The 25,661-nt window shown below is 30.1% G+C and overlaps 3 protein-coding genes across 4 annotated transcripts in view; 1 reads left to right on the top strand and 2 right to left on the bottom strand.

Annotated features, from left to right (window-relative positions):
• The first annotated feature begins 561 nt into the window (after positions 1-561).
• On the top strand, positions 562-11,905 carry si:ch211-57i17.5 (usherin). The gene is made up of 6 exons (XM_051092192.1): positions 562-590; positions 3,120-3,234; positions 8,214-8,465; positions 8,640-8,711; positions 11,197-11,373; positions 11,459-11,905. Exons 3-6 carry the CDS (start codon positions 8,304-8,306, stop codon positions 11,543-11,545), a joined length of 498 nt encoding a protein of 165 aa, XP_050948149.1. The 5' UTR covers positions 562-590; positions 3,120-3,234; positions 8,214-8,303; the 3' UTR covers positions 11,546-11,905.
• A 1,659-nt stretch (positions 11,906-13,564) lies between these two features.
• On the bottom strand, positions 13,565-22,523 carry fez2b (fasciculation and elongation protein zeta 2b). 2 transcript variants are annotated; one of them, XM_051139305.1, is made up of 9 exons: positions 22,255-22,523; positions 20,102-20,210; positions 19,906-20,022; positions 19,611-19,752; positions 18,106-18,371; positions 17,719-17,794; positions 15,804-15,869; positions 15,643-15,670; positions 13,565-14,984 (listed from the first exon to the last, which is right to left on the bottom strand). In XM_051139305.1, exons 1-8 carry the CDS (start codon positions 22,479-22,481, stop codon positions 15,660-15,662), a joined length of 1,014 nt encoding a protein of 337 aa, XP_050995262.1. In that variant the 5' UTR covers positions 22,482-22,523; the 3' UTR covers positions 13,565-14,984; positions 15,643-15,659. The 2 variants fall into 2 exon arrangements, with proteins under 2 accessions (XP_050995262.1, XP_050995261.1); XM_051139304.1 differs by lacking the exon at positions 15,643-15,670 and having other exon boundaries at positions 22,255-22,522.
• Positions 22,524-25,134: 2,611 nt separating this feature from the next.
• Positions 25,135-25,661, bottom strand: part of wdr26b (WD repeat domain 26b) — a 22,089-nt gene continuing 21,562 nt past the window's right edge. Inside the window, exon 14 of the mRNA XM_051138588.1 lies at positions 25,135-25,661. This exon is cut by the window's right edge and continues 840 nt beyond it. The gene's annotated coding sequence lies outside the window, so the exon portion shown is untranslated.

The following is a 25,661-nucleotide window of genomic DNA, read 5'->3' as shown; positions in this document are numbered from 1 at the left end:
TTGCTAGCATGATTAGCAAGTTACTAGCATGATTCTGGTTGCTAGGCATAGATAGATAGATAGATGCGTTTGAATGAGTTTAAATGGATTAGAAATACAGTACATAGAAGGGAAGCTTGATTGAGTCCCAAAGGATTCTGGGAGTTTTGACAGTTGGAATTTGAAAAGTGTTGCTCATTTAAACATTCCGTCAATGTAAGTCTTTGGGATTTTTCCCAATTTTAATCATCATTTTTAGGAAAACCGTAAGTCTCAAGCCAACTTAATAATTTAAATATTTATTTAAACATATAAACTTTGTCTAACAAACTTAAAAACTCACGTTTGTAACGTCTGTGTAAGGTCTTGTAGTATAAAGCGGGAACATTTTTGCTAGTAGTTTATTAGCATAAGACCCAATATAGACTCTTCTTATATTTATGTAATATTTCAGAGTGTAATATCATTGATTTATGTGTTCAGGTCATTATTTTTTAAGTCATAAATCGCAAACCGCTATGCTAAAAGCCGGACATTGACGGTTGATTTAGCAAACAGCTCGGCTGAGAGGATGGAGAGGAGCTCACATGCGCTTTTCTTTCAGGCTATAAGTGAGTTAGTGTGATTAATTGCATTTGCAGATGATTTTTTATCCCGGAGAGCATTAATTCACTAATAAAGCATCGATGTCTCAAACGCGATCGGGCGAAACGTGAATGCTGAGCAGGGAATTAATGGATTAGCATTTCAGCTTCGTGATAAATTAAATCTGCTCCGTTTGCTGTAGTGAAGCATCTCACACCAGGATCTTACTCATCCAGCGGCCTCATGTCAGCAGATTGATTATGTCTCATAAATGCTACAATTAAATGCTTTATTAAATTACTTGTAAATGTAATTCGTAAATGTTGTTTAAAAATATGGATAAAATGATGATAACTTCTTTAATTGTGTAGTTCTCTACATCTCGTTATCATCACAAAGACCGAAGAGACGAGATGTTTGGCGAAGTTTCTACTGATCGATTAATTAAACTGCAGCAGGGATCTGCGAGTTGTAATCTGCACTGGCCTCTAGTGGTCAAGATTCGCCATTACATCAAACGCTATATGCGTTCACTGTGCTTGAACGCGCATCAGTCAATCAATCCAAAATACTGACCTCAAAATATTGGTTTATTTTATTATGAATACTTATCATTTTTTACTCTTATAGTTTTTGTTAATATTTTTAATTATAATATTTTTTATAGTTTGATTTTAATAGTTGAGATTTTTATCATTTTTTGTATATTTTTTAGGATTTAGCCTATTATACTTTTTTTTTTTTTGACTATCATAGCTTTTATTAATATTTTGAATTCTAATTAATTTGTACATTGTCCATTTCAGGGTTTTTTTTGTATTTTTTAATGTCTGTTGTTTTTAAGTTTTAGCCTATTATACATTTTTTTTTTTTTTACTATTACAGCTTTTATTAATATTTTGAATTATAATACATTTCTTTTTCATTTTACTTTTAGTTGAAGTTTTAGTAAGTATTTTTTTTTCATTTTTATTCTAGTTATTTTTGAATTTTTAGTAACTTTGTTGTGTTTTTGTACTTCTTTGTATTTTGTATATACTTTTTTTTCTATTTTAGCTTTTATTAATATTTTGAATTATAATTTATTTTTACATTGTTTATTTTTATTTTGGTCTAAGTTTTAGTAACTTTATTTCTATTTTTATTGTATTTTTTATGTCTATATAGTTTTAAAGTTTTAGTCTATTATTTATTTTTTTAGCCTTTATTAATATTTTGAATTATAATTAAATTTTAAATTGTTTATTTTATTTTTGGTTGAAGTTTTTTTTACTTTATTTATTTATTTATTTTTATTTTTATGTCATAGTTTTAAGTTTTCGCCTATTATGTGTATGTATTTGTTTTCTTTTTTTACTATTACAGCTTTTATATAATATTTTTATATATATTTTATATATATATGTATAACAATTTGAATTATAATTCATTTTTACATTATTTTCATTTTGGTCAAAGTTTTAGTAACTATTTATTTCTTTTTTGTATTTTTTACGTCTATATATTTTTTAAGTTTTAGTGTATTTTTCTATTTAGCTTTTATTAATATTTTGAATTATAATTAGTTTTTACATTGTTCATTTTACTTATGGTTGAAGTCTTAGTAACTATTTTGTTTTTGCTATTTTTCATTTTATTTGTTTATTATTTTTTAAGTTTTAGAATTTCCTTTATTTATAGTTTTAGTCATTTTAATACTTAAAAATAAAGTACACAATAATGAGAAATGTGGCCTTGGCAATTAGCTGGAATAAAATAAGTTTACTTTATATTTTATTTCATTTTGGTTTATTTTATTTGAAGTATTGATTATTTGAATTTATTTATTTGTTTATTAATTAATTAAATAATTATTTTTAATGGTTTTAGTTAATGATAATAACCCTGTTTAGCACAAATCTAACAGAAGTTGCTGTTTTTTCACCCAACACTTTTATAAAAATGTTTCTGATTTGCTGTTTCTTTTTGCTTATGAGTCTTTAAATTCACATGTATATAATTTTGATATGTTTCTATGCTCTTCTTGGTTTTACAACCTTTTCCAAAGCAATCTGTTTCATATTTTATGCTTTTAAGTGAATTAAATTGTGACATAATGTTATATAACTTTGGTTAATTTACAATTACAAAGCAAATTCTACAGATGATGAATGTGATGAAATTAAAAGATGTCAGCTCTAAAAATATATATATATACTCCACACATTAATGTGTGATCTCCTGAAACATCATAAGGCCAGTAACAGAGTTAAACTCAATTTCTTTAATGTTTAGAGGATCCCGTCTGAGAATAAAAAGAGTGAGTGAGACAGAAAGTGTGTGGCAGGTAAAAAGAGTTTGTTCACTGGGTCATATCATAATGACACGGTTTTACTGCGGTAACCGATCTCTCTGTCACCTCCTGTTACCATAGAGCTCTGGAGTACAATTACAGCTGCAGAGACACCTTACACACACACACACACACACACACACAGTTTCTGTCCTTTCCACACTCACCTTGAAGCATCTACACAGGCCAAATAGCTTCACTGAAGTGTTTTCTGGATCTCCAGCTATGAAATGTTTGCGGTCAGCGCTCACGGTTGATGTTTGAGGGCCGCGTCTCATGTCACACACACTCCTGGGGTCCCTGAACCCCCATGAGAGGAACCACGGACACAGACATCGGTGAGTAAAACTCATCCTGTGACATTTATTCTGCCGTCATTTTTTTTATGTCATGGTGTTCATTTGACACGAGTTTTGACATAAATGAGATGCATGCTGTTTATGCATCTATGAATAAAACATTTGTACACGTGCCGTGCGTCATTTGGACTAAAAGAAGAAAACGTCAGTGCATCAGATTAATATTTCATTAGTTTACTGTGCTTAAATATCGAACCTTATTTCTGCTAGGGAATAAAAAAGAAAAATAACTGCGACTTTATATCTCACAGTTCAGACTTTTACTTCCTCAGAATTCTGAGTTTATTTCTTGCAGTTCTGAGTTTATAAACTCAGAATTGAGAAAAAAAGTTCTGAAAATTTGACTTTTTTCACGTAATTCTAAATTAATATCTCAAAATTCAGAGTTTATATCTCACAATTCCAAATTTTATATTTCAGGATTCTGTTTTTCCCCTCCATATTCAGTTTCTATCTCACAAAAAAGAGTTTATAACACAATTTAGACATTCTGAGATATGAACTCAAGATTAGGAGAAAAGTCAGAACTCTTGAGTTTATATCTTACAGTTTTTACTTTTTTCTAAATTAATATTACAGAATTCTGAGTTTTCTGAGCTTTTTTCTCCATATTCAGTTTAAATCTTGCAATTCTGACTTTATTCTGAGTTTATCTCCCAGTTCTGAAGTTTATATTTCACAATTCTGACTATGTTTCTAAGAATTCTGAGTTTATAACTCAGACTTATTCTGAGATAAACTCAGAATTGTGAGAAAAATGTCACAACAATTTTGAATTAATATCACAAAATTCTGAATTTATATCTCGCAATTTTTTTCTTGCTCTTCCAAGTTTAAATCTTTAAATTCCTTGCAATTATGACAGTTCTGAAGAGTTCATATCTTGCAAATCTGGCTTTTTTCCCCCTTGCAATTCTATTTTATCTCACAATTCTGACTATTTTTCTAAGAATTCTGAGTTGAGTTTATTACTTTCACAATTTAGACTCATTCTGTGATATAAACTCAGAATTGTGAGAAACAATTCAGAACTCAGAGTTTGTTTTACAGTTCTGACATTTTTTCACCAATTCTGAATTAATATCTCAAAATTCTGAGTTTATATCTCACAATTCCAAATTGTATATTTCAGAATACTTTTTTTTCCTCCATATTGAGTGTAAATCTTTTGAAGTTTATATCTCACAATTCTGAGTGTTTTTCTGGGAATTCTGAGTTTATAACACAATTTAGACTTATTCTGATATATAAACTCAAGATTAAGAGAAAAAGTTCTGTTACAGTTCTGACTTTTTCTCGCAATTCTAAATTAATATTACAGAACTTTTTTCTCCATATTCAGTTTAAATCTTGCAATTCTGACTTTATTCTGAGTTTATCTGCCAGTTCTGAAGTTTATATTTCACAATTCTGACTATTTTTCTAAGGATTCTGAGTTTATAACTCTCACAATTTAGACCTATTCTGAGATAAACTCAGAATTGTGAGAAAAATGTCAGAACAATTTTGAATTAATATCACAAAATTCTGAATTTATATCTCACAACTTTTTTCTTGCTCTTCCAAGTTTAAATCTAAAAAAATCTTAAGTTTATATCTCACAAATCCAAGTTTATATCTTGCCATTCTGTCTTTTTCCCCCTTACAAATTCAGATTTGATTTGACTGTTTTTCTAAGAATTCTAAGTTGAGTTTATAACTCTCACAATTTAGACTCATTCTGTGATATAAACTCAGAATTGTGAAAAAAAATGCAGAACTCTGAGTTTATATCTTCCAGTTCTGATCTTTTCTTGCAATTCTGAATTAGTATCACAAAGTATTGCAAACTATTCTTCTAAGAATTCTGAGCTTGTATCTTGAAAATTTGAGTTTGAATGTTGCAGTGTTGCAGAATGTTGTTCTGGCTGTTTTCCCCCTTGCAATTTAACTCAGTTATATTTTTTCACAATTTCTCACAATTCTGACTATTTTTTGTAAGAGTTCTGAGTTTATAACTCTCACAATTTAGACTTATTCTGAGATATAACTCAGATTTGTAAGAAAAAAGTCAGCTCTAGAGTTTATTAGAGTTGCGATTCTGAATATCACAAAATTCTGAGTTTATATCTTTTTTTTTTTGCAATTCCAAGTATATATCTCAAAATTCTGACTTTTTCCCCTCTATATTCAGTTTAAGTCTTACCATTATGACTTTTTATGAGTTTATCTCACAATTCTTAAGATTATATCATGCAAATCTCAGAATTTATGTCTCAGAATTCTGATCTTATATCTCGCAATTCTGAATTTAAATCTTGCAATTCTGTTATTTTCCCCTTGCAATTCAGATTTTTTATCTCAGTTATGACTCAATTGTGAGGGGAAAAAATAGAGTTTATATATTACAATTTTTACTTTTTCTTCACAATTCTGAACTGATATCACAAAAATTCTATTTTTTGTTTATATATCACAATTTTTTTCTTGCAATTCTTAAGTTTAGACTGCAAAATTCTGTCATTTTTTCTATATGTTCACTTCAAGTCTTGCAATTATGACTTTTTTTCTGAGTTTATCTTACAATTCTGAAGTCTATATCTCACAAATCTCACAATTCTGAGCTTATATCTTGCGATTCTGGGTTTAAATCTGGCAATTCTGGCTTCTTTTGCTGTGCAATTCTGATTTTATAACTCAATCATGACTTTATTTTTCTCTCAGAACGGTGTTTGTATCTCACAATTCTAACTTTTTTCTTGGAATACCAAGTTTTTATCTCTCAGTTCTTTCTCAGAATTTCAAGATTGTATATTTGCATCTATAAGTTTATGTCTCTTAATTAATGATGTTAAATCTCACAATTCTGAGATATATACTTGCAATTGTGAAAAAAAGTCTTATTTATTTTTATTCTATGGTAAAAATCATGGCTTTCATATTTAAATGCTAAAAAGCAGGAAGACAGACAACTATCTAACATCCTCACCAGAAGGAGAGAGAGCGTGGCTGCAAGCGTGTCTCGTTACAGAGATCTCTGGCTATGTGATTACTGCTAAGAAAGATCAGGACGGATCCTCGGTGAAACTAGAGAGACATGACATTCAGCCTCTTATCAGCATTGAATACTAGAGCACTGCATACTGCACAGTGTGAACACACTAGGAATCACTTGTGTGTTTTGATGGGTTCAAGTCCATATTAACTAGTTTACTAGTTGTAATTAGGACATCACGTCGCCTGGTGACTTTTTATTTTTTTTTTAATTAAATTTGTGAAGGTGCTGTAAATTAATAGTAGCTACAGTAATATCATATTTTGTACTTTTTTGTAGCAACAGGACCTAAATCATTTTCAGTGCGAGTTGCCGATCAGAAATCATGTTTACACTGCTATTAAATGTAAATAAGTACTATTAAATTGCTGGATGCAAATGTTTCGCTCATAAGTGTTTCTACTTAACTAAATTATCCAAGTTAATAAGGTAGTGGATCTCTCTCTTGTACCTGGCTTTTTTTAGCATAGTAAACACAGTACTCAGAACTCATGTTTTTAACCGAATGAAGATTTGAAGATGCCAAAACATCCGTGATGAGCGCTTGTGTGAGGGAATTAAAACATACACGCAACTAATACAAAACAAATAAAAAAGACATAACTTCTGGCGAGAAATATTGCAGACAGTGAATGGGGATGAAAATTTCTAGTGTGCATATGTGGAAAGGATGTGCGTTTGGTTGTGCATGTTATAACAGAAGTATACTTTGGGCTTAAAAGGAGAACTCCACTTCCAGAACAACAATTTACAAATAATTTACTCACCCCCCTTTTATCCAAGATCGAGTTGTACGTTCTTCTTATGGGGCTGTCACATGATGCTGATTTTGCTAAAATGAACGAAATGACTGAATTAACGAAGATTCCTTAATTTTGCTGAACAAGACTCAAAGGTCTGAGTCGGCAAAATGATCCGAACTTCCCATCACTACTACGAATCATGTCTAAGTTCATCGTCTGTGTACTCTGGCTCAAAAAAGTAGAGTATGTCGAAAAACTCCATCTTATTTTCTCCTACAATTTCAGAATCGTCCGACATTGTTGTACCTTTTTGTTTGTAAACAGCGTTTGACTTGCACTTTTTTAGTTTTTGCAGGTTTGCTTTGTAAACACTGGGTTTGTGATCCAATGGTACATAATCGCGCATCCCAGAGCCTGTGCTACACCAGCTTTTGTGCTTAAAAAGTATACAGATTTTTATTTTTCAAAAAAAATGACCAATCGTTTTGCTAGATAAGACCCTTCTTCATAGGCTGGGATCATTTAGAGCCTTTTGAAGCTGCATTTAAACTACATTTTGGAAGTTCAAAATTGGGGGCACAATTATAGTCCGTTATATGGAGAAAAATCCTGAAATGTTTTCCTCAAAAACCATAATTTCTTTACGACTGAAGACAGAAAGACATGAACATCTTGGATGACAAGGGGGTGAGTACATTATTTGTAAATTGTTGTTCTGGAAATGGACTTCTCCTTTAAGTTGTAACCCGAAAACACAAAATACAATGTGTAATTTAAACTCAGGTAAAAAAAAAAAACCTGCAAGAAAATTCCTTCAAATTACCACAACACATTGTGCATTATTTTACATACTAACAAACCATTACACTGCTTAAAAATATAATGTTCAGTGTAGTTTTAAGAAGAAAATACATCAATGTAATTGTTCAAAAATGTTTTTTTTTTAGTTTTACTAACAAATCTGAATTGACATTTCAATTCATATTCATATTCATATTTTTTTGCTGAGATTTGAGTGATCTGTGTATTCATTGTAGTTTTTCATTGTGATTATATCATCACGCAGTGACATTACAATGTCATTTAGTAACTTTCAGCAACAAATTGTTCTGCATTAAGCAACTTTACCTGAAAATTAGTTGGCAACATTGAAACCAGTACTCTCCTGTCTGTGATCTCAGGTGTGGAGCCTCCCACTCCTGCGGGCGGTCGGCTGGGCGCAGGTGCGGGGGGGTTCGCCGTTCTACCGTGAGCTGTGGTTCATTGTGCTGATGTCTGGAGTCGCACTGTTGCTGTTGGCTCTCATTCTGGCTATAGTTTTACAGAAAGCTCTCAATAAACCGCCGTTCACCCGGGAACGGCCGCCCCTTGTACCGCTGCCGCTCCAGCGCCGCAGCCCGCTGGCTGTCTACCCACCCAGCAACTCCTACCTGGTGAGGCCAAAACTTCCTTATTTTACACTTGGCAGGTTTGAATAGACATGCGGACTGTTTATGTGTGTGGATTATGAACAGAAAAGATTCAAAGTATCCCATTTACTCACCAAAGAGCCTCCTGAGGGGGAGGTTTTGTGTTTGAAATGTTAATGACACATTTGTTCCTCACAGTTCGACACGGTCCCAGAAACGGTGGGATCTCCGAACAGCGTCACGCTGAAAGCCTTCACTCTACACATGGAGGTCAGAGGTTTACTGATATGCACGTTACAAAAAAGATCCATATTTGTCAGCTTTAGCAATAAAGTTTTGCCAGATTTTATTCTTATATCCACGTTTTTTTCCTGTAAGAGCGGGCGCGGCCATTTGTAAATTTTATGGGTGTGGCTTCCAGTCTCATCTGCATCCAGCTATTTATAGCTGTACAAAACAGCTGGTTTTGCTGCTTGATACTGCAAACTGGTGTCTTGTCATATGATTTTAATGTATTATGTTAATTATGAACACACTGGTTTGTAGTGCAAATAGTTTTGCTGTTTACTATATGTTGTTATTCTTCTGGTTATTTCCCTGTAAGGGATAATGAACTAGAAGTCTCGCCAGTAGGCTTACTTCCATGTTGAAGAAAAAGGTGGATGCATAAAAAGGGAATAAAAAATAATGACCTCAAACATAAGCTGTTTCTGCATATACAGTAATATGGTAACAGGAGGTGTGATTTTTGCATATACAAAAAAAAAAACTTTTTAAATCAGCGTTTTAATATCTTAGACATAGTATTATAGTTTTGTTAATGTTTTATTTGATTTTATATTTATATTTTTATTTTGTTTTTATTTTTATTTTTAGTGTTTTCATAATTTTGTTTTATTTTTTTTTCAAATATGTCTATATAATTTTTAAAAATATATTTTTATATAAAATTTAAAGTTTATGTTTTTAATATTTTTTTTTCAGTTATTGTTTATTTTTTTGCAGTAATTTTTTTTTTTTTTTTTTTATGGTTTTAGTTTTTGCTTACAATAACCATTCTTTAAGCATAAATAAACATTTATCAACTAGTTTTAGTGAAGGATTATAACCATGCTTTTTGGATATATATTTATTAAATAAATAAATACAGATTTAAATGAACAGACATCTAAAACAAACTTTTTATTATTTTTGAATATTTATATAGTTGTAAATGCATTAAATTAAACATTTGAAACTCTACTTTTTAAAGGCCAAAATAAAAAAAAAAAATAAATCATTTTTAAGTACAGTAATATGATAAGAGTATGTGTGATTTTTGCAGTTTTAATATACAAAAAACTTGACCTTTAAACCAGTGTTTTAATATCTTATAGTTTTTAAAAAAATGTTTTATTTGATTTTATGTTTATATTTTTTTTTCATTTTAGTTTTAGTGTTTTCATAATTTTTTTTTCAAATATGTCTATATAATTTTAGTTTTAGAATTGTTGCCTTAGCAGCTGAAATAAAATATAATGACATTTTTGTTAGTTTTAGCTAACAATAACCCTTCTTTAAGCATAAATAAACATTTATTAACTAGTTATTATTATTAACATTTATACAACTAGTTTTAGTTAAGGATCATAACCATGCTTTTAGCAAAAAATACAGATCTAAATGAACAGAAATCTAAAACTTAAGATAACTTTTTTATTATTTTAAAATATTTATATATTTTAAATACATAAAAATATAGTTGATTTTTGCAGTTTTAATGTACAAAAAAAAAACCTTGACCTTTAAACATCATTTTAATATCTTACAGTTTTTGTTAATGTTTTATTTGGTTTTATATTTATATTTATATTTTGTTTTTATTATAGTTTTAGTGTTTTCATAAGTTTGTTTTTGTCATTTTTTTTTTCAAATATGTGTATATAATTTTTCAAAATTGTAATTTTAGTTTTAGAATTGTTCCCTTAGCAACTGAAATAAACATTTTTGTTTTTAATATTTTTTTCAGATAATGTTTTATTTTATTTCCGGTAATTATTATTATTATTATTTTTTACAGTTTTAGTTTTAGCTAACAATAACCCTTCTTTAAGCATAAATAAACATTTATCAACTAAATATAGATCTAAATTAATGTAAATCAAACTTTTTTTTTTTTTAACAAGTATATAATTGTAAAAGTGTGTAATAAATCATTAAATAATAAATTTAACACTCCGCTTTTTTAAAAGAAAAAATAAATCATTTAATGAATATTATTTAATTTAATTTAATTTCAGTTTATGCTTATTTTATTTATTTATTTATATTATGAAAAGTTATTTTATTTAGAATTAAATCAGAATGCTTTTATCATATATATTTATTAAATAAATACAGATCTAAATGAACAGAAATCTAAAACTTAAGATAATTTTATCTCAAACCTTTTTTTATATTTAAATATTTATATAGTTGTAAATGCATTAATTAAAACATTTGAAACTCTACTTTAAAGGCAAAAAAATAAATTGAAAATTTTTTATGGTTTTAGTTAACATAACTCTCCTTTAAAAATAAATAAATAACATTTTTTTCAAATAAAAAAATACATATTTATATAGCTGTAAATGCGTTAAATGATACATTTGAAACTCCATTTTTAAAGTAAAAAAAGAGCAAACTTTATTTAACAAGTTCTTTCAGAAGATGTTGCTCTAAAAGTCATTTGAAGAGTTGATGAAGCCTGAAGCCTCTCTTCTCTCGTGTTGTTCAGGAGGTGATTGAGAGTAAAGTGGTGGAGGAGGAGCATTCTGCTGAGGGTGAGGGTGGTTTGGTGACGGTCTCAGGTCTGTACACACAAAACCCTTTACAGCGCAGTGTCAGTCAGCTCATCGACAAGAAAGATGAGGAATCGTGGGAGCCACACTTTAGACGCCTCGACAGTGGTCTGGTGAGAACATCACTTACTGCTGCTATAAATATATATATTTTTTTGGCTGAAATAAGTTTTTAATGATCTTTTGTATGTGTGTCAGTTTGAAGGTGAGGAGTTTGTGGACACAATCAAAGGCTTCAGCACAGTCAGGAAGGAACACACCATGTTCACCGACACCAACCTTTGACCCTCATCTCACATCATCAGCACTTTCTCCAAACATCATCTCAGAACTGAACTATGTTTGGACGCATTCGGAACCGGACTCAAATCTGTGACACCAACAGGAGGAAACCGGATAATACAGCAGACAAAAAATATATATATATATATTGAATTGAAAATATTATTTATGTAAGGTGGCAAACAAGCACTGTATAAAGCTAGCTTAGAAATGTGCAAACTCTTTGTGGAAAATGTATTGCTTTAGCTTTTTTATTTGAAGAACAGTTGTAATTTTATAACAAATGTAATATTTAAGCATTAAGCACAAGAGGCTACATCATAATAAAGATATTAAAGATACAACTTTTCATTAAAACACAGTTTTTGTCATGGACTTTTCACAGTCCATGACATTTAAACTAAAGTTAATATTTGGACTTTGTCTAGTGAAGTTTTTGAGCAGTGTTTTATACCAGTTAGCGCTGTCAAACGATAAAACGCTGTCCAAAATAAAAGTTTTGGTTTACATGTGTGTACTGTGTATATTTAATATGTATATATATATATGTGTATATATACAAACATAAGGAAAATACGTTATGTTAATATATTAAATATATTTATATATACATTACATTAATATAAATATATACATGTAAATACGTGTAAATATTTTCAAAATATTGTATAATATACTGAATGTGTTTGTATTTATATATACATAATAAATATACACTACACACATATACTACGTAAACAAAAACTTTTATTTTGGTTTTGACAGCACTAATAGCAATATATAAAATGATACATTATTTTTTTTCCAATTATTTTTTAAAAACAACTTTTTTTCAAGGACTGGATTAATGAAATTAGGAATGCAATTCTTTACTGCTATTACTTTCTAATGTTACATTTTGTATTTCTGAAATACAGATTACAGGCAATACTATTGTTTTTCATGCATTGGTCAGTGTTGACATTTTGGGCTTTTCAGTGCATGTTTCAGAAAATATTCTCTTGAAAATTTTTAGTTAAAATAGTTAATTTTTTTATGGGATTTTCTTATGTAAAGTTATCCACAATCCCCTCTGTAAAAACCTTTAACGGCAACTAAATGAAAATATTTTTTATACAGGTTTCTGTTCTAGAAATGTATGCAAATTAGTGCATTTATTAAAATTATATAATGACTCATTTGCATATTTAAAAAGCCTGTAATGCCTTGATGTACTGCGATTAATTAACCGGGCAAATTATGGTGATCTCCCTTAGTAATTTTTTTTTTTTTAAATGGTGTCTTGCCTTAAAAAAAAAGATTTTTAAGACAAATATTAATGGACAAATTTGAGTGTAAAGCAAAATTTGTAGTATTAGACGAGCAACCCCATGATAATGACATTGTACATTATATGTGTGTAAAGAGAGCAAGTATTACAATTTTCAACTTTCATAAATCCAGCTCAACAATGAAAAATGCACAGCTGGTTTGATGAACAGATGCTTTTATTTCAAAACTGCCCTGCTACATACAATGCATTGCTTATAAAATACTAATTCAAAAGGACCATTAATGCATTAAAAATAAGGTCAGTTTCAATGTATAAAATTCCATGCATTCAAAAAGGCAGCGTTTTCATTATTGCTTGTATAAATATATAATCTCTAGTTATTATAGTGTACCCTGATTTACTGTGCACTGCTAATGTGTCTCAGAATCAGGCCACGACCACCCGACGACACCAACGAGAGCTGTAGTTCAATGTTTCGCGCTAACGTCGTGATCTACTAAACCGTTCCCTTTGAAACCAATTGAAAGTGCATGCAGCTGTTTTACTTTCCGAATGCTTTACAAACATAAAAACAATTTCTACCCTTTAATCAAATATTTTAAATTTCAGCCCACAGAAGAGATTTAGAGACATGTAAGATGTTTTAAGATGTTTAAAGGAATAGTTCACTCCAAAACTGTGTGATTTTCTTTTATGGAACACAAATTAAAGATAAAAAGCCACTAAATGGCTTCGGATGATTTGAAATATGGCACATGATTCATATGAACCTCTTTTATGCACAAAAAAAATACAAATATACAGGTTTTTAGAGTTAAATAATCCTTTGAATGAAAGCATCCTGAAAATTTACTCACTCTCAGGCCACTCAAAACGTACAGTAGATTTGGTGAAATGCAGTGAATGGGTGCCGTCAGAATGAGAGTCCAAACAGCAGATAATACATGACAATAATCCACACGACTCCAAAACTTGCAGTTTTTCACTTCACAAGATGTTAACAGATGGACTAGAGTGGTGTGGATTACTTGTGGATTACTGTGATGTTTTTATCAGCTGCTTGGACTCTCATTCTGACGGCACCCATTCACTTCCATTGGTGAGCAAGTGATGCAATGCTACATTTCACCAAATCTGATGAAGAAACAAACTCATTTACATCTTGGATGGCCTGAGGATGAATCAATTTTAAGTAAATTTTCATTTTTGGGCAAACTATTCCTTTAAGGTTGTGCATCTGCAAGTCTCAACACAACCTAATCTCTCAATCGAAAACCAACATTCAGCTTTTACAGCAACACATACAAAAAATAAAAATCACCACCTCCAATCTGTTTGAACAAAGACTAATAAAACAGACAAGCACTCAATCTTCTTACAGGACCTTAGTGAGGAGATAAAGGTGTGTTTATCTCTTTATAAGTGTGTTTTAGCTCTTCATACCTTAAAACAAAAATCCACTGCTTCAGATTTCACCTCAACTGCTAGCAAGTACTCATGCCGTTCACTCCTCATCACCTCAATATTAATACTGTTATAGACAGATGTTAAAAAGCTGGTCAAACAGAACAAAAACAGAATTTGACAATCTAGTAACTGGCATTGGAGATAATTGTATTATTAATAGTACCGTTAGTTCTCGTTCCAATATGATAAACATTTAGATTTTACAGCTACATAAATATCACACCTGTTCCTACACAAATATTAGTACCTGTTTTTCCTGGAGAGATTGCTTTTAAATCACTGAAATTATTTCATTTCAATCATTTTCGGCCATCAGCAGCTAAAGAAGTCCTGAAATCTCATTTCATCTGATGGAAAGATCAAAAGAGGGAAATTCTGTATCTAGATGTGCACTAAAGACAAACTCATCTGAATATGATGTAAACGTGCATGAGTTACGACAGCTGCACTGTGACTGACAGTAAGTGAAATGTCAACTGCATTAAGAAATCAACTAAATACTGCATTCAAGCTCACAGACACAATAACATCTACACAAAACAAAAAACACAAATTCAGAAAGAGAAATAAATGCCACTGGTGGGTCAACTCTGTGCATAATTAGTGAAGAACATCTTCTGGAAGGATGCAGATGATCAGATGTCTGATGTACCGATGATATTGGCTGGTTTTAGCTCCAGAAACTTTATGTGGGACACAACACTGAAACAACAGACATGAAAGGATAAATCAGTAAAAGCCTGAAATATATTATACTACTGGTCAAAAGTTTAGTGTTTTTTTTAAAAGAAGTTAATATTTTTATTCAGCAATGGTGCATTAAGTGGATCAAAAGTGACAGTAAAGACATTCAGCGTATGCAATTCAGCATATCAGAACGATTAAAGGATCATGTGACTCTGAAAACTGGAGTAATGATGCTGAAAATTCAGCTTTGCATCACAGGAATAAATTACATTTTACAATATACTCAAATAGAAAACAGTTATTTGAAATTGCAATAATATTTTAAAATATTACTGATTTTACTGCATTTTTGATCAAATAAATGCAGACTGGTGAGCAGTAGTTTATATTGTTGTGTTTTGCTGTATATTGTATATGATTACCACTGCAATTTCTTCTAAACAATATTTACTAACACATCACAGAGAAGACAACAAATATGACACACACACAGACAACAAAAATGTATTTCACATACACTTGTGTGCCTGGGCCGGATTGGAGACAAGATTATTATTATTATTATTATTATTATTATTATTATTATTATTCCCAGAAGTGAGGTAAAAAATATATTGAATGTCTTATTTCAGATTGTAGTCTTTCTAATTAGCGATATATAAAAATAACACACCTCCGTCACCTGTTTTCTCACACCAGTGCTAGAGGTCAAATGCAGCGAGAGCAAAAAAACAAACACATTAAACACACACAAGATCAATGAGGGTCAGACAGACAGTGATGGAGACTGATTCAGGAGTGATTGATTCACTGAGTGATTCAGGTTTCTGATACCTTTGAGGATGTAGTCGGTGAGAAGAGCAGGAACCGTGTCACTGTCCTCACGCATGGCATGAAGAACTGCAGAGAAATACACAGACACATATAAATATTTATTATATATTCAATATTTGTATTACACATATTTTATATATACACTACCAGTCAAAAGTTTTTGAACAGTAAGATTTGTAATGTTTTCTGCTCACCAAGCCTGCATTTATTTGATTCAAAGTACAGCAAAAACAGTAAAAGTTTGAAATATTTTTTCTATTTAAAACGACTGTTTTCTATTTGAATAAATATATTTTAATGTAATTTTTTTTCCTTTTTTCCAAAGCTGAATTTTCAGCATCATTACTCCAGTCTTCAGTGTCACATGATCCTTCAGAAATCATTCTAATATGTTGATTTGCTGTTTAAGAAATATTTATTATTATTATCAATATTTAAAACAAATGAGTTTTCAGGATTTTCTGATGAACACAAAGATACAAAGATCACCATTTATCTGAAATAAAAAACATTTGTAACATTATACACTATACCATTCAAAAGCTTTGGAGTCAGTATAATTTTTCTTTTTTGTTTTTGTTTGGGAAAGAAATTACAGAAATTAATTTATTTAGCAAGGATGATTTAAATTGATCAAAAGTGACGATAAAAACATTGATTGTGTTACAAAAGATTTCTATTTCAGATAAATGCTGTTCTTCTGAACTTTCTATTCATCAAAGAAACTTCAAAAAATTCTACTCAGCTGTTTTCAACATAATAATAATAATAATAATAATAATAATAATAAATAATAATAAATGTTTCTTGAGCAGCAAATCAGCATATTAGAATGATTTCTGAAGGATCATGTCACACTGAAGACTGGAGTAATGATGCTGAAAATTCTACTTTGAAATCACAGGAATAAATTAAATTTTTAAATACATTAAAATAGAAAACAGTTACTTTAAATAGTCAAAAAAAAAAAAATCAAAATATGACTGTTTTTGCTGTATTTTGGATCAAATAAATGCAGGTTTGGTGAGCAGAAGAGACGTAAAAAAAATATTAAAAATCTTACTGTTTAAAAGACTGGTAGTGTATATATGTGTGTGTATGTACGTAAATTAGCAATATTTATAAACTGATTTATGAAGCAGTAACAGTATTAAACTATTAAATTAGATTTAATCTGAAATAATTTAAAGAACTCATGCACTATCACTCAAAAGTTTGGGGTCAGAAAAGTTTTTTTTTTGTGTTTGTTTGTTTTTGAAAGAATTTATTTGAAAAATATTACAGCTACAACAGTAATATTGTGAAAAATTATTTTTAATTTCACATAGCTTTTATTACTTATATTACTTCAGTCTTCAGTGTCACATGATCCTTCAGAAATCATTCCAACATGCTGATTTGATGTTCAAAAACATTTATTATTATTATTGTTATTATTATTATTAATGTTGTAAACAGTTGTGCTGCTTCATATTTTTGTGGAAACTGTTATGCATTTTTTAAGAATTCTTTGATGAATTATGCATTAAATTAAAAATAAATCTTTTGTAACATCATAAATGCATTTACTGTCACTTTTGATCAATTTGATGCATTTTTGCTGAATAAAAGTACTAATTTCTTAAAAAAAAAAAAAAAAAAAAAAAAAAAAACTTTGAATGGTAGTGTATTTTGTATAATTTAAAAAAAACTAAAAATTAAATAATTAAATTAAATTAATTAATATTTAATGACACCCTACACCTTTATACTACCCTAAGTTACAGTTTAAAAGATCATGTGAAGCACACATATCTGAAGGTCATATTAGTGCCTGACCAAAGTCTCATCTGTGATTAGATTAAAATTTAAGTATATTTGTTATCGGATCATTTTGAAGAGATATTAATAAACAGAGACGTCTACTTTGACTCACTCTTGGTCAGGATCTGCAGGTCTTCTACAGACAGTGATCCGCTGCTCCTGTCGTATGGGATCACCGTCGTCAAATACTGAAAAACAGACAAAGACAGTGAAAAACATGCAACAACACAGTCCACTTTTATAGGTTATTTAACAGATTTTTCAAAAATGACAAATATGAACATGAACATGAACATTTGCGCTGATTTGAAGAAAAAAGGGTAGGTTTTATGCAAAATGAAGCTGCAGTACTACTGATATTTGAAAGCATAATGAATTTAGCCAAATTATTTAATAAATGAACAGACGAGGGGTTTATGTAGAGCTTTGAAAATGTTCCAGTCTTACAGAAATCTTTGGAGATTGTGTGGGCTTGCTAATGAGTAATTAGCATCCTTACGGTTCCTGGCACATGCGAGCGGTCGGCTCTCTGTATGCTGCCTGTGGTCTTTATCTTCCTCTTTTTCTTCAGCAGCTCACGATGTTCTTTCTGTCGGTTCTGCACATCGATGAGTGCCGAGATGAACGTGTTCTTCACCTCCTTCTCGTAGTCTAGCTCTTCCCTTACCGCCAACTGATCGATCAGCTCCTCTGAGAAACCACGGATCTGTCGCTCCACTTCCTCCAGACGTTCCAGGAGCTCAGACACGCACAGACCACGCAACCCTGAAACAGGGACCAGTGGAAGATCAAACAACTGATTAAAAAGCCTTAAGTCATTCAAACACTTCATTTCAACAGCACCGTTATTTCATAACACACTCATTTCGACAATCCAGTTATGTTCTGTACTTAAGCAATTACCATTTTACATTTCAGCTAAATAAACTAGAATAACATGCCAATGCAGGGGTGCCCAAACTTGTTTTTTTTTAATCAGCCAAACCCTTTAGCCCTTTAGATGCAAAATATGTACTTAAAGAATACTTGAGAATATTTTAATAACTTAATGAGATATTTGCATGTTTACTTTTCTCTGATGTTGGTTAATAGTCAGATGGCATGCAAGTAAACAGATAATCTTTTTTTAATCTTTTAATTTAATCTTTTTTTAACAAGCGTTTTATGTTGAGTGTTTTCATTTTGAACAGTAAGATTTTTTTTTTTAATTTTCTCGTGTTCACCAAGCCTGCATTTATTAGATCTAAAATACAGCAAAAGCAGTAATATTGTGAAATATTTTTACTATTTAATGTAACTGTTTTCTATTTGAATAAAATTTAAAATTTAATTTATTCTTGTGATTTCAAAGCTGAATTTTCAGCATCATTACTCCAGTCTTCAGTGTCACATGATCCTTCAGAAATCATTCTAATTAGCTGATTTGCTGTTCAAGAAACATTTTTTAATGTTTATTATTATTATCAATATTTAAAACAGTTGAGTACATTTTTTTTCAGGATTCTTTGATATAATAGAAAGATCCATACTGGAGTCTGGAAATTAATATTGGAGTAATGATGCTAAAAATTCAGCTTGAGATTAAAATTAAAAAAGGTATTTTAAATAGTAAAAATATTACAAAATTTTACTGTTTTTGCTGTTCTTTGGATCAAATAAATGGAGGCTTGGTAAGCAGAAGAAACTTTAAAAAAAAATATAAAATAAAAAATCTTAATGTTCAAAAACTTTTGACTGGTAGTGTATATATAAATTAATAATTTAACACTACAAAATTTAATTTAAAAAATTTTAATGAATAATTCTAAAATAAAAAAAATCTAATAAAAACAAACAAAAATAAAACAACAAAAAGTTTACATATATTATTTTTTATGCATGCCACGTTTAACCGGCATTAAAGAATGTTAAATAACTGAAATATCAACTACTTCAAGTAAATATTTTAGGTTAAATTAGTTTAGCTGACAAAAAACGTTGTGAAAACACATACGCAGTACTTACGCTCCTCATAGCTGCTGCTGGATGTGGAGTGTGTGAGTGTGTGTAACTCATGCGACATCAAGGAGAGGTCAAACTGAGATGGACTCTCGTGATCCTCATCATCTGGAGACTGTTGCATGATCTCTTCAATCTCCTCTATGACCTGATTAACACACAGGTTATGGAGTGTATGTATGGGTTTGACTACAATGCCAGATATCATTACTCAAAAGATATTATTATTATTATGAAAATTATTATTGCATCAATGACTAGCCCTTACTAATATCGTCTCAAAGGTCTGTAGTGTATATACCTGTTCTGCAGTAAACAGCGGTTCCTCGTTCACACATGAGATGATGATGGTGTGCATGTCCATCTGATCTCTGAGCTCCTCGTCATCAGACACGTCAAGATTATTGACCTCCACCCTCTGAAACACACACACACATGCAGTGTGAGCTCTGTCTGTAAGGATTGAAAGGAAAGATGGATGGACAGACGGATCTCACCTCCTGAGGTCGGAGGTTCAGAGTGGGCAGGTGTAGTGAACGAGTGTGAGAGGTTTTCCAGTCCACGGGCATCACATTGCCATAGTTCTCTGTCAAAGTGTTCCATATCCTGTGAAACAACAACAACAAAAAACAGAAGAATAAATGAGAGAAACAACATCTACAAGATTTCGTAAGATTCATATATGCAAGTTATTGCTTCATACACACTTAACCCTGTAAAGCCTGACATATGAAATAAAAGTCAGAAAAATAATCTCTTTTTTTCAAATGGAACAGTTTGTTTTAAACAAAAATCAAAAAGTTTGCATGTGTTTTTTTTTGTGAGACATATTTGACATGCAAAGCAATAATATTGTGAAATATTTTTACTATTTAAAATAACTGCTTTCTATTTGAATATATTTTAAAATGTAATTTATTCCTGTGATCAAAGCTGAATTTTCAGCATCATTACTCCAGTCTTCAGTGTCACATTATCATTTATTATTATTATAAATATATAAAACGTTTAAGTCATTTTTTTTCATTATTCTTTGATGAAGAGAAAGATCCAAAGATCAGCATTTATCTGAAATAAAAAGCTTTTGTAAAAGTATGCCATTATACCATTCAAAAGCTTGAAATCACAGGAATAAATTACATTTTAAACTATATTCACACAGAAAATGGTTATTTTAAATAGATAGATAGATAGATAGATACAGATATACATATAGATATTAAAGTAATAGAACCTACACCAAACTAGGAACAGAATTAAACCTAACAATAAAATAAAAATTAAATAGTGTTTTAATAGCAATATAATTGTTATAGTCTTTTGATTTTTATAGTTTGTTTGATTATCATGTAAAAGCATGTTTTTAATATATATATATATATATATATATATATATAATGTATTTATTTATTTATTTATATTTTACTGTGTAATTTTGTACCTGTTTTCTTTTTTTTTGGTTTATGAAAAAATAAATTGAGTGATTAATTGTGGTTTGCAATCCATGTTCTGCATTGAATTTATTTAAATAGCATTTAATTTATCATTATTACTTTTGATCATTACTGTCATTATGGGTTTATGCATTTTTTTAACTTATTTATTTTTGGTAAATAAGAAATATTTTTATATTTTCTCCCTGTATTTACTTTAATTGTCATATTGTAATTACATCTGACTGAGTGTTGTAAATATATATCATATAAATACTAAACAATTTTAACAAATTAAAATAATAGAACATACACTAACCTAGGAACATAATTAAACCTAACAATAAAATAAAAATAATTTATTAGTTAATAAAATTTAAAAAAAAAAGCCTTAATAACAATATAAAAGTATTTTTATTTGAATTTTATTTGATTATCAGATTTTTTAGTAATATAATATATTTATTTATTTATTTCAGATTATTTTATTGTGTCATTTTGTACCTGTAAAAATATTACACAACTGTATGTGGATCAAACAAATGCAGGCTCACGAGGCTTCTTTAAAAACATTAAAAATCTCACTGTTCAAAACATTTGACTGGCAGTGTATGTATTAGTAAGATGATATTAAGATTTAGTTTAGATAGAGATAAACAAGTAAACAATCATCAAAACCCTGTTGCATCATATTTGATACATTTTAACATGATTTTCTAACAAACAAATATATACAGATAGATCGATAATTAAATCTAAGCTTCTTCAGTCCAGTAAATGTTCATCTTGATATAATAATAACAATATTAAAGTTATTCTTACGTTTACTTTATAAAAATAAGTAAATATTCATCACTTGAGCATCATATCCTAAATATTGTAACACCACGGTACTTTATTTGAGGTAGATTTAATGAAATCAACATGACCTTTACAAAATACCCTCACAAAAATGGTACTCCAAGGTATTTCTAAGAATACCATGGTACTACCATGGCAAATCACGGTACTTTAAAATTGTAGTGTACGTTAAATAATCACAGCCAAAATATGCAGCCTGACCACTAATTCTCCACAGCATCGCGTTGTTTAATCTGAGTAACGTTAACTTATTAAAACTAGAGGAGATATATTTATACAAACGTATTTACTATATTAAGTATATATATATATATTTCACGTTGTTTTGATATTTTGAGGATGTTTTTGTCACTCACTCGTCGTCGCGCAGCAGCTCGCGTTCACTCACTGCGCTCACAGAGACGCTCGTGCACGCGCTGCTGGAGTACGGGAAGCTGGCGGTCAGTGTCTCGTCGAAGGATGCGAAGCTTTGGGTTTGCGGTGTATTCTCCGGTCCCGCGGTCCAGCTGCTGTGCGAATCGGCCGCTTTGAATTCGTTAAAATCCTCCCAGTCTTCATCGAGCGGAGCGACCGGGGCCGCCATGACTGTGGCGGACGACGGGACGCAGAGTACGCGCGCGCGCTCGTGCGATAGAGGAGGAAAGGGGCGGGGCGACGCTGCCACGCAAACACGCGTAATCAAAGACGCTTTCACAAACTTATTTACTCGTTTCCCCCGGTTATGTTGTTTTTTTTCCAGGTTCTTTTTATGTTGTTCATATATATATATATTGTTGTTGTTATAGTCTGTTTTGAGCTGTATATGTGTATACTTACCCTTGTTTTAATAATAATAATAATAATAATAATAATAATAATAATAATAATAATAATAATTCAATTCAAGTACGATTTTAGGATCTATTTTTAAACTTTGTCTACCTCCTGTACATGCAACAAAATAAATAAATTAATTAATTAACAAAATTTAAACCTGGACTGTTTGCTCCCATGCTGGTGCTTTTTCATATAGTATTATTTATTTTATATTATTATTTATATTAATTATATATTAATATGTAATTATTATATGTAATTAAAACGTATTTTAATTAAATAAAAAATAGAATTAATAAATAGAATTAAAAAATGAATAGAATTAATGTTTACATATTAAAATAATACAATTACTTAATAATATAAATCATTTTATATTATTATTTATATTAATATTATTTAGGAACATAATTAAACCTAACAATAAAATAAAAAATGAAATAAACAAAATTAAATAGTGTTTTAATAGCAATATAATAGTAATATTCTTTGAAGTTTGATTATCATGTAAAATCATGTTTTTTTAAAAAAAATAAAAATAAAAATAAATAAATAAATAAATAAATATATATATATATATATATATATATATATATTCATAATTTGAGGCAATTTTACTGTGTAATTTTGTACCTGTTTTTTTTTTTTTTTTTTGGTTTATGAAAAAATAAATCAAGTGATTAATTGTGGTCTGCAATCCATGTTCTGTATTTAATTTTTTAAAAGAGCATTTAATTTATTATCATTTGTAACTGTTATTTAATTTTGATCATTACTGTCATTATGGGTTTATGCATTTTTTTTATTTATTAATTTTTGGTAAATAATAAATATTTTTACATGTTCTCCCTGTATTTATTTTAATTGTCATATTATAATTATATCTGACTGAGTTTTGTAAATATGTATTATATAAATACTATAAAATTTTAACAAATTAAAATAAAAGAACACACTAACCTAGGAACATAATTAAACCTAACAATAAAATAAAAATAATTTATTAGGTAAGTGTCTTAATATCAATATAAAAGTATTATTATTTGAAGTTTATTCGATTATCGGGTTTTTTATTAATATAATATATTTATTTATTTTCATTTCAGATTATTTTATTGTGTAATTTTGTACCTATTTTCTTTTTCACTTTTTATTTTTGGTTTATGAATAAATAAATTGAGTGATTGATTGTGGTCTGCAATCCATGTTCTGTATTTTAATTTTTTACTGATATTTATTTACTTTTGATCATTACTGTCATTATGGGTTTTATGCATTTTTATTTATTTATTTATTTTTGGTAAATAATAAATATTTGTTTTTTATGCATTATTTAAAAACCATACAATTTTTTAAAAATTAACAGAACATACATCAACCTAGGAACATAAGGAACCTAACAAAATAAAAATGACGACTAGTTAATAAAAATTCAAACAGCGCCTTAATAGCAATATACAAGTAATATTCTTTGAAGTTTGTTCTATTATCATATACAAATCATTGTACATGATGGCAATTTTATAGTACCATCCGCTATTGTACTTTTTGTCACAAAAGGAACCAAATTTTTCATAAAGGGTTAAAGTTTTGGTCACAATTGAACCCATGCAGGCCAGGTGACATGCTTCATTATGTTTCAAAACCCTGAATGCTTTATTGAAAATATGCATACATAACACATCTCCTACACAACAATACAAAACAGTACAATCACTTTTGAAAGAACACATTTAATGCAAATGGATGCCCTTCGTACAGGAGCAGTCATCGTGACGAAAACCTCTCACGCGTCTGATTCACAGTCAAACATGAGAGCAACACACCTCCACTCAGCTGGAAAAAGAGAGACCCTCTTGCATATGGTTAGTAGAGTACACAAACCCCACAGTACAAGAGTAACAACACTACCCCCGTCGTCGTCATATGCGAGCAGGCTTGTTTTTAGTTGTTCAAAACAATGAGGAGGAGAAGGAATAGCCAAAGAAACTGCTCTCAGATCAGCTAAATGAACAGCAAAGATGTGTCACAGTGCACAAGCGTCAGCCTGGTCCGAGCAGCGACCAATTATTGTTGAGATTTTATTCGATTTGCGTATATGGCACAAAATGGTCCTCAAGTAAACAGGCAGAATTCAATGAAAAACCAAAACGGAGCAAAGCCACTCGATATCAAAATCCGTGTCAAGTTGGCGAGGATGAACCCTTAAAAATGTCATAATAAAGTGACGTAACTCTAAAAAAGATTTTCTGGATTAATTTAGATTTTCAATTGAACTTCCACCTGCGAGGCAAAGGCCGGGGCGTTTAGCACCATCTTATGACAGCAGAAAGCGTTTGTGGATGTCAGTATAATGGTGGTTAATGTAACTACTTTTCTAATAACGCTTAAATAAAAGATAAAAAAAAAAGAGGAGACAATTGATCTGGTTATAGTTTAATATAATGATACAGAGATAAAGTCAACCAAAAAAAAAGAAATATTGTAAACCAAAAAAAGTAACAAAAACTTCCATAAAAACAGGCAGAAAAGCATTTCTTTTCAAACATTTAATATCAGTCCATAGCAAATATTTCTCTCCAAAAAGGGGACTCGAAAGCTGGATATTTGGTGTAAACAGCTCAGATCGGGGAACGTGACCGTGTGGATGTAACTGAACTAGCGTAAAGGCAGAGCTTTCGTCGTTGGATATGTAGTGCGGTCAGAGACGGTTTGTTTAATGCTGGTATGGCTGCTGCGAGAAACATTTACGGGGGCTCTCAGCTCAAACGTTGCTGCATAGGTCATTTACACGCCACAAACTCTGATTGACAGTTTGAGTGTCACAGTATCTTTCTGTTTAAAGCTGTGCGTTTTCGCCCTCAAAGTCAATTGAATTTTTACTAATATAACAAAGTCCCACCTCTAAAGTAAGGGGTGAAAACAAGGAACTTCGCTAGTAGCTTTC

Source organism: Labeo rohita, chromosome 20 (assembly GCF_022985175.1).
Source record: "Labeo rohita strain BAU-BD-2019 chromosome 20, IGBB_LRoh.1.0, whole genome shotgun sequence".
Lineage (NCBI taxonomy): Eukaryota > Metazoa > Chordata > Actinopteri > Cypriniformes > Cyprinidae > Labeo > Labeo rohita.
This window is presented reverse-complemented; position numbering and strand designations above follow the sequence as displayed.

Bases quoted from the DNA above. Each gene is read 5' to 3' on its own strand.
- si:ch211-57i17.5 (XM_051092192.1), top strand. From the start codon at position 8,304: ATGTCTGGAGTCGCACTGTTGCTGTTGGCTCTCATTCTGGCTATAGTT. The intron at 8,712-11,196 runs GTCAGAGGTTTA...CGTGTTGTTCAG, and splicing joins CCTTCACTCTACACATGGAG to GAGGTGATTGAGAGTAAAGT. The intron at 11,374-11,458 runs GTGAGAACATCA...TATGTGTGTCAG, and splicing joins GACGCCTCGACAGTGGTCTG to TTTGAAGGTGAGGAGTTTGT.
- fez2b (XM_051139304.1), bottom strand. From the start codon at position 22,481: ATGGCGGCCCCGGTCGCTCCGCTCGATGAAGACTGGGAGGATTTTAAC. The intron at 20,211-22,254 runs GTGAGTGACAAA...GTTGTTTCACAG, and splicing joins GAGCTGCTGCGCGACGACGA to GATATGGAACACTTTGACAG. The intron at 15,870-17,718 runs GTGAGTCAAAGT...ATTTCTCTGCAG, and splicing joins CCTGCAGATCCTGACCAAGA to TTCTTCATGCCATGCGTGAG.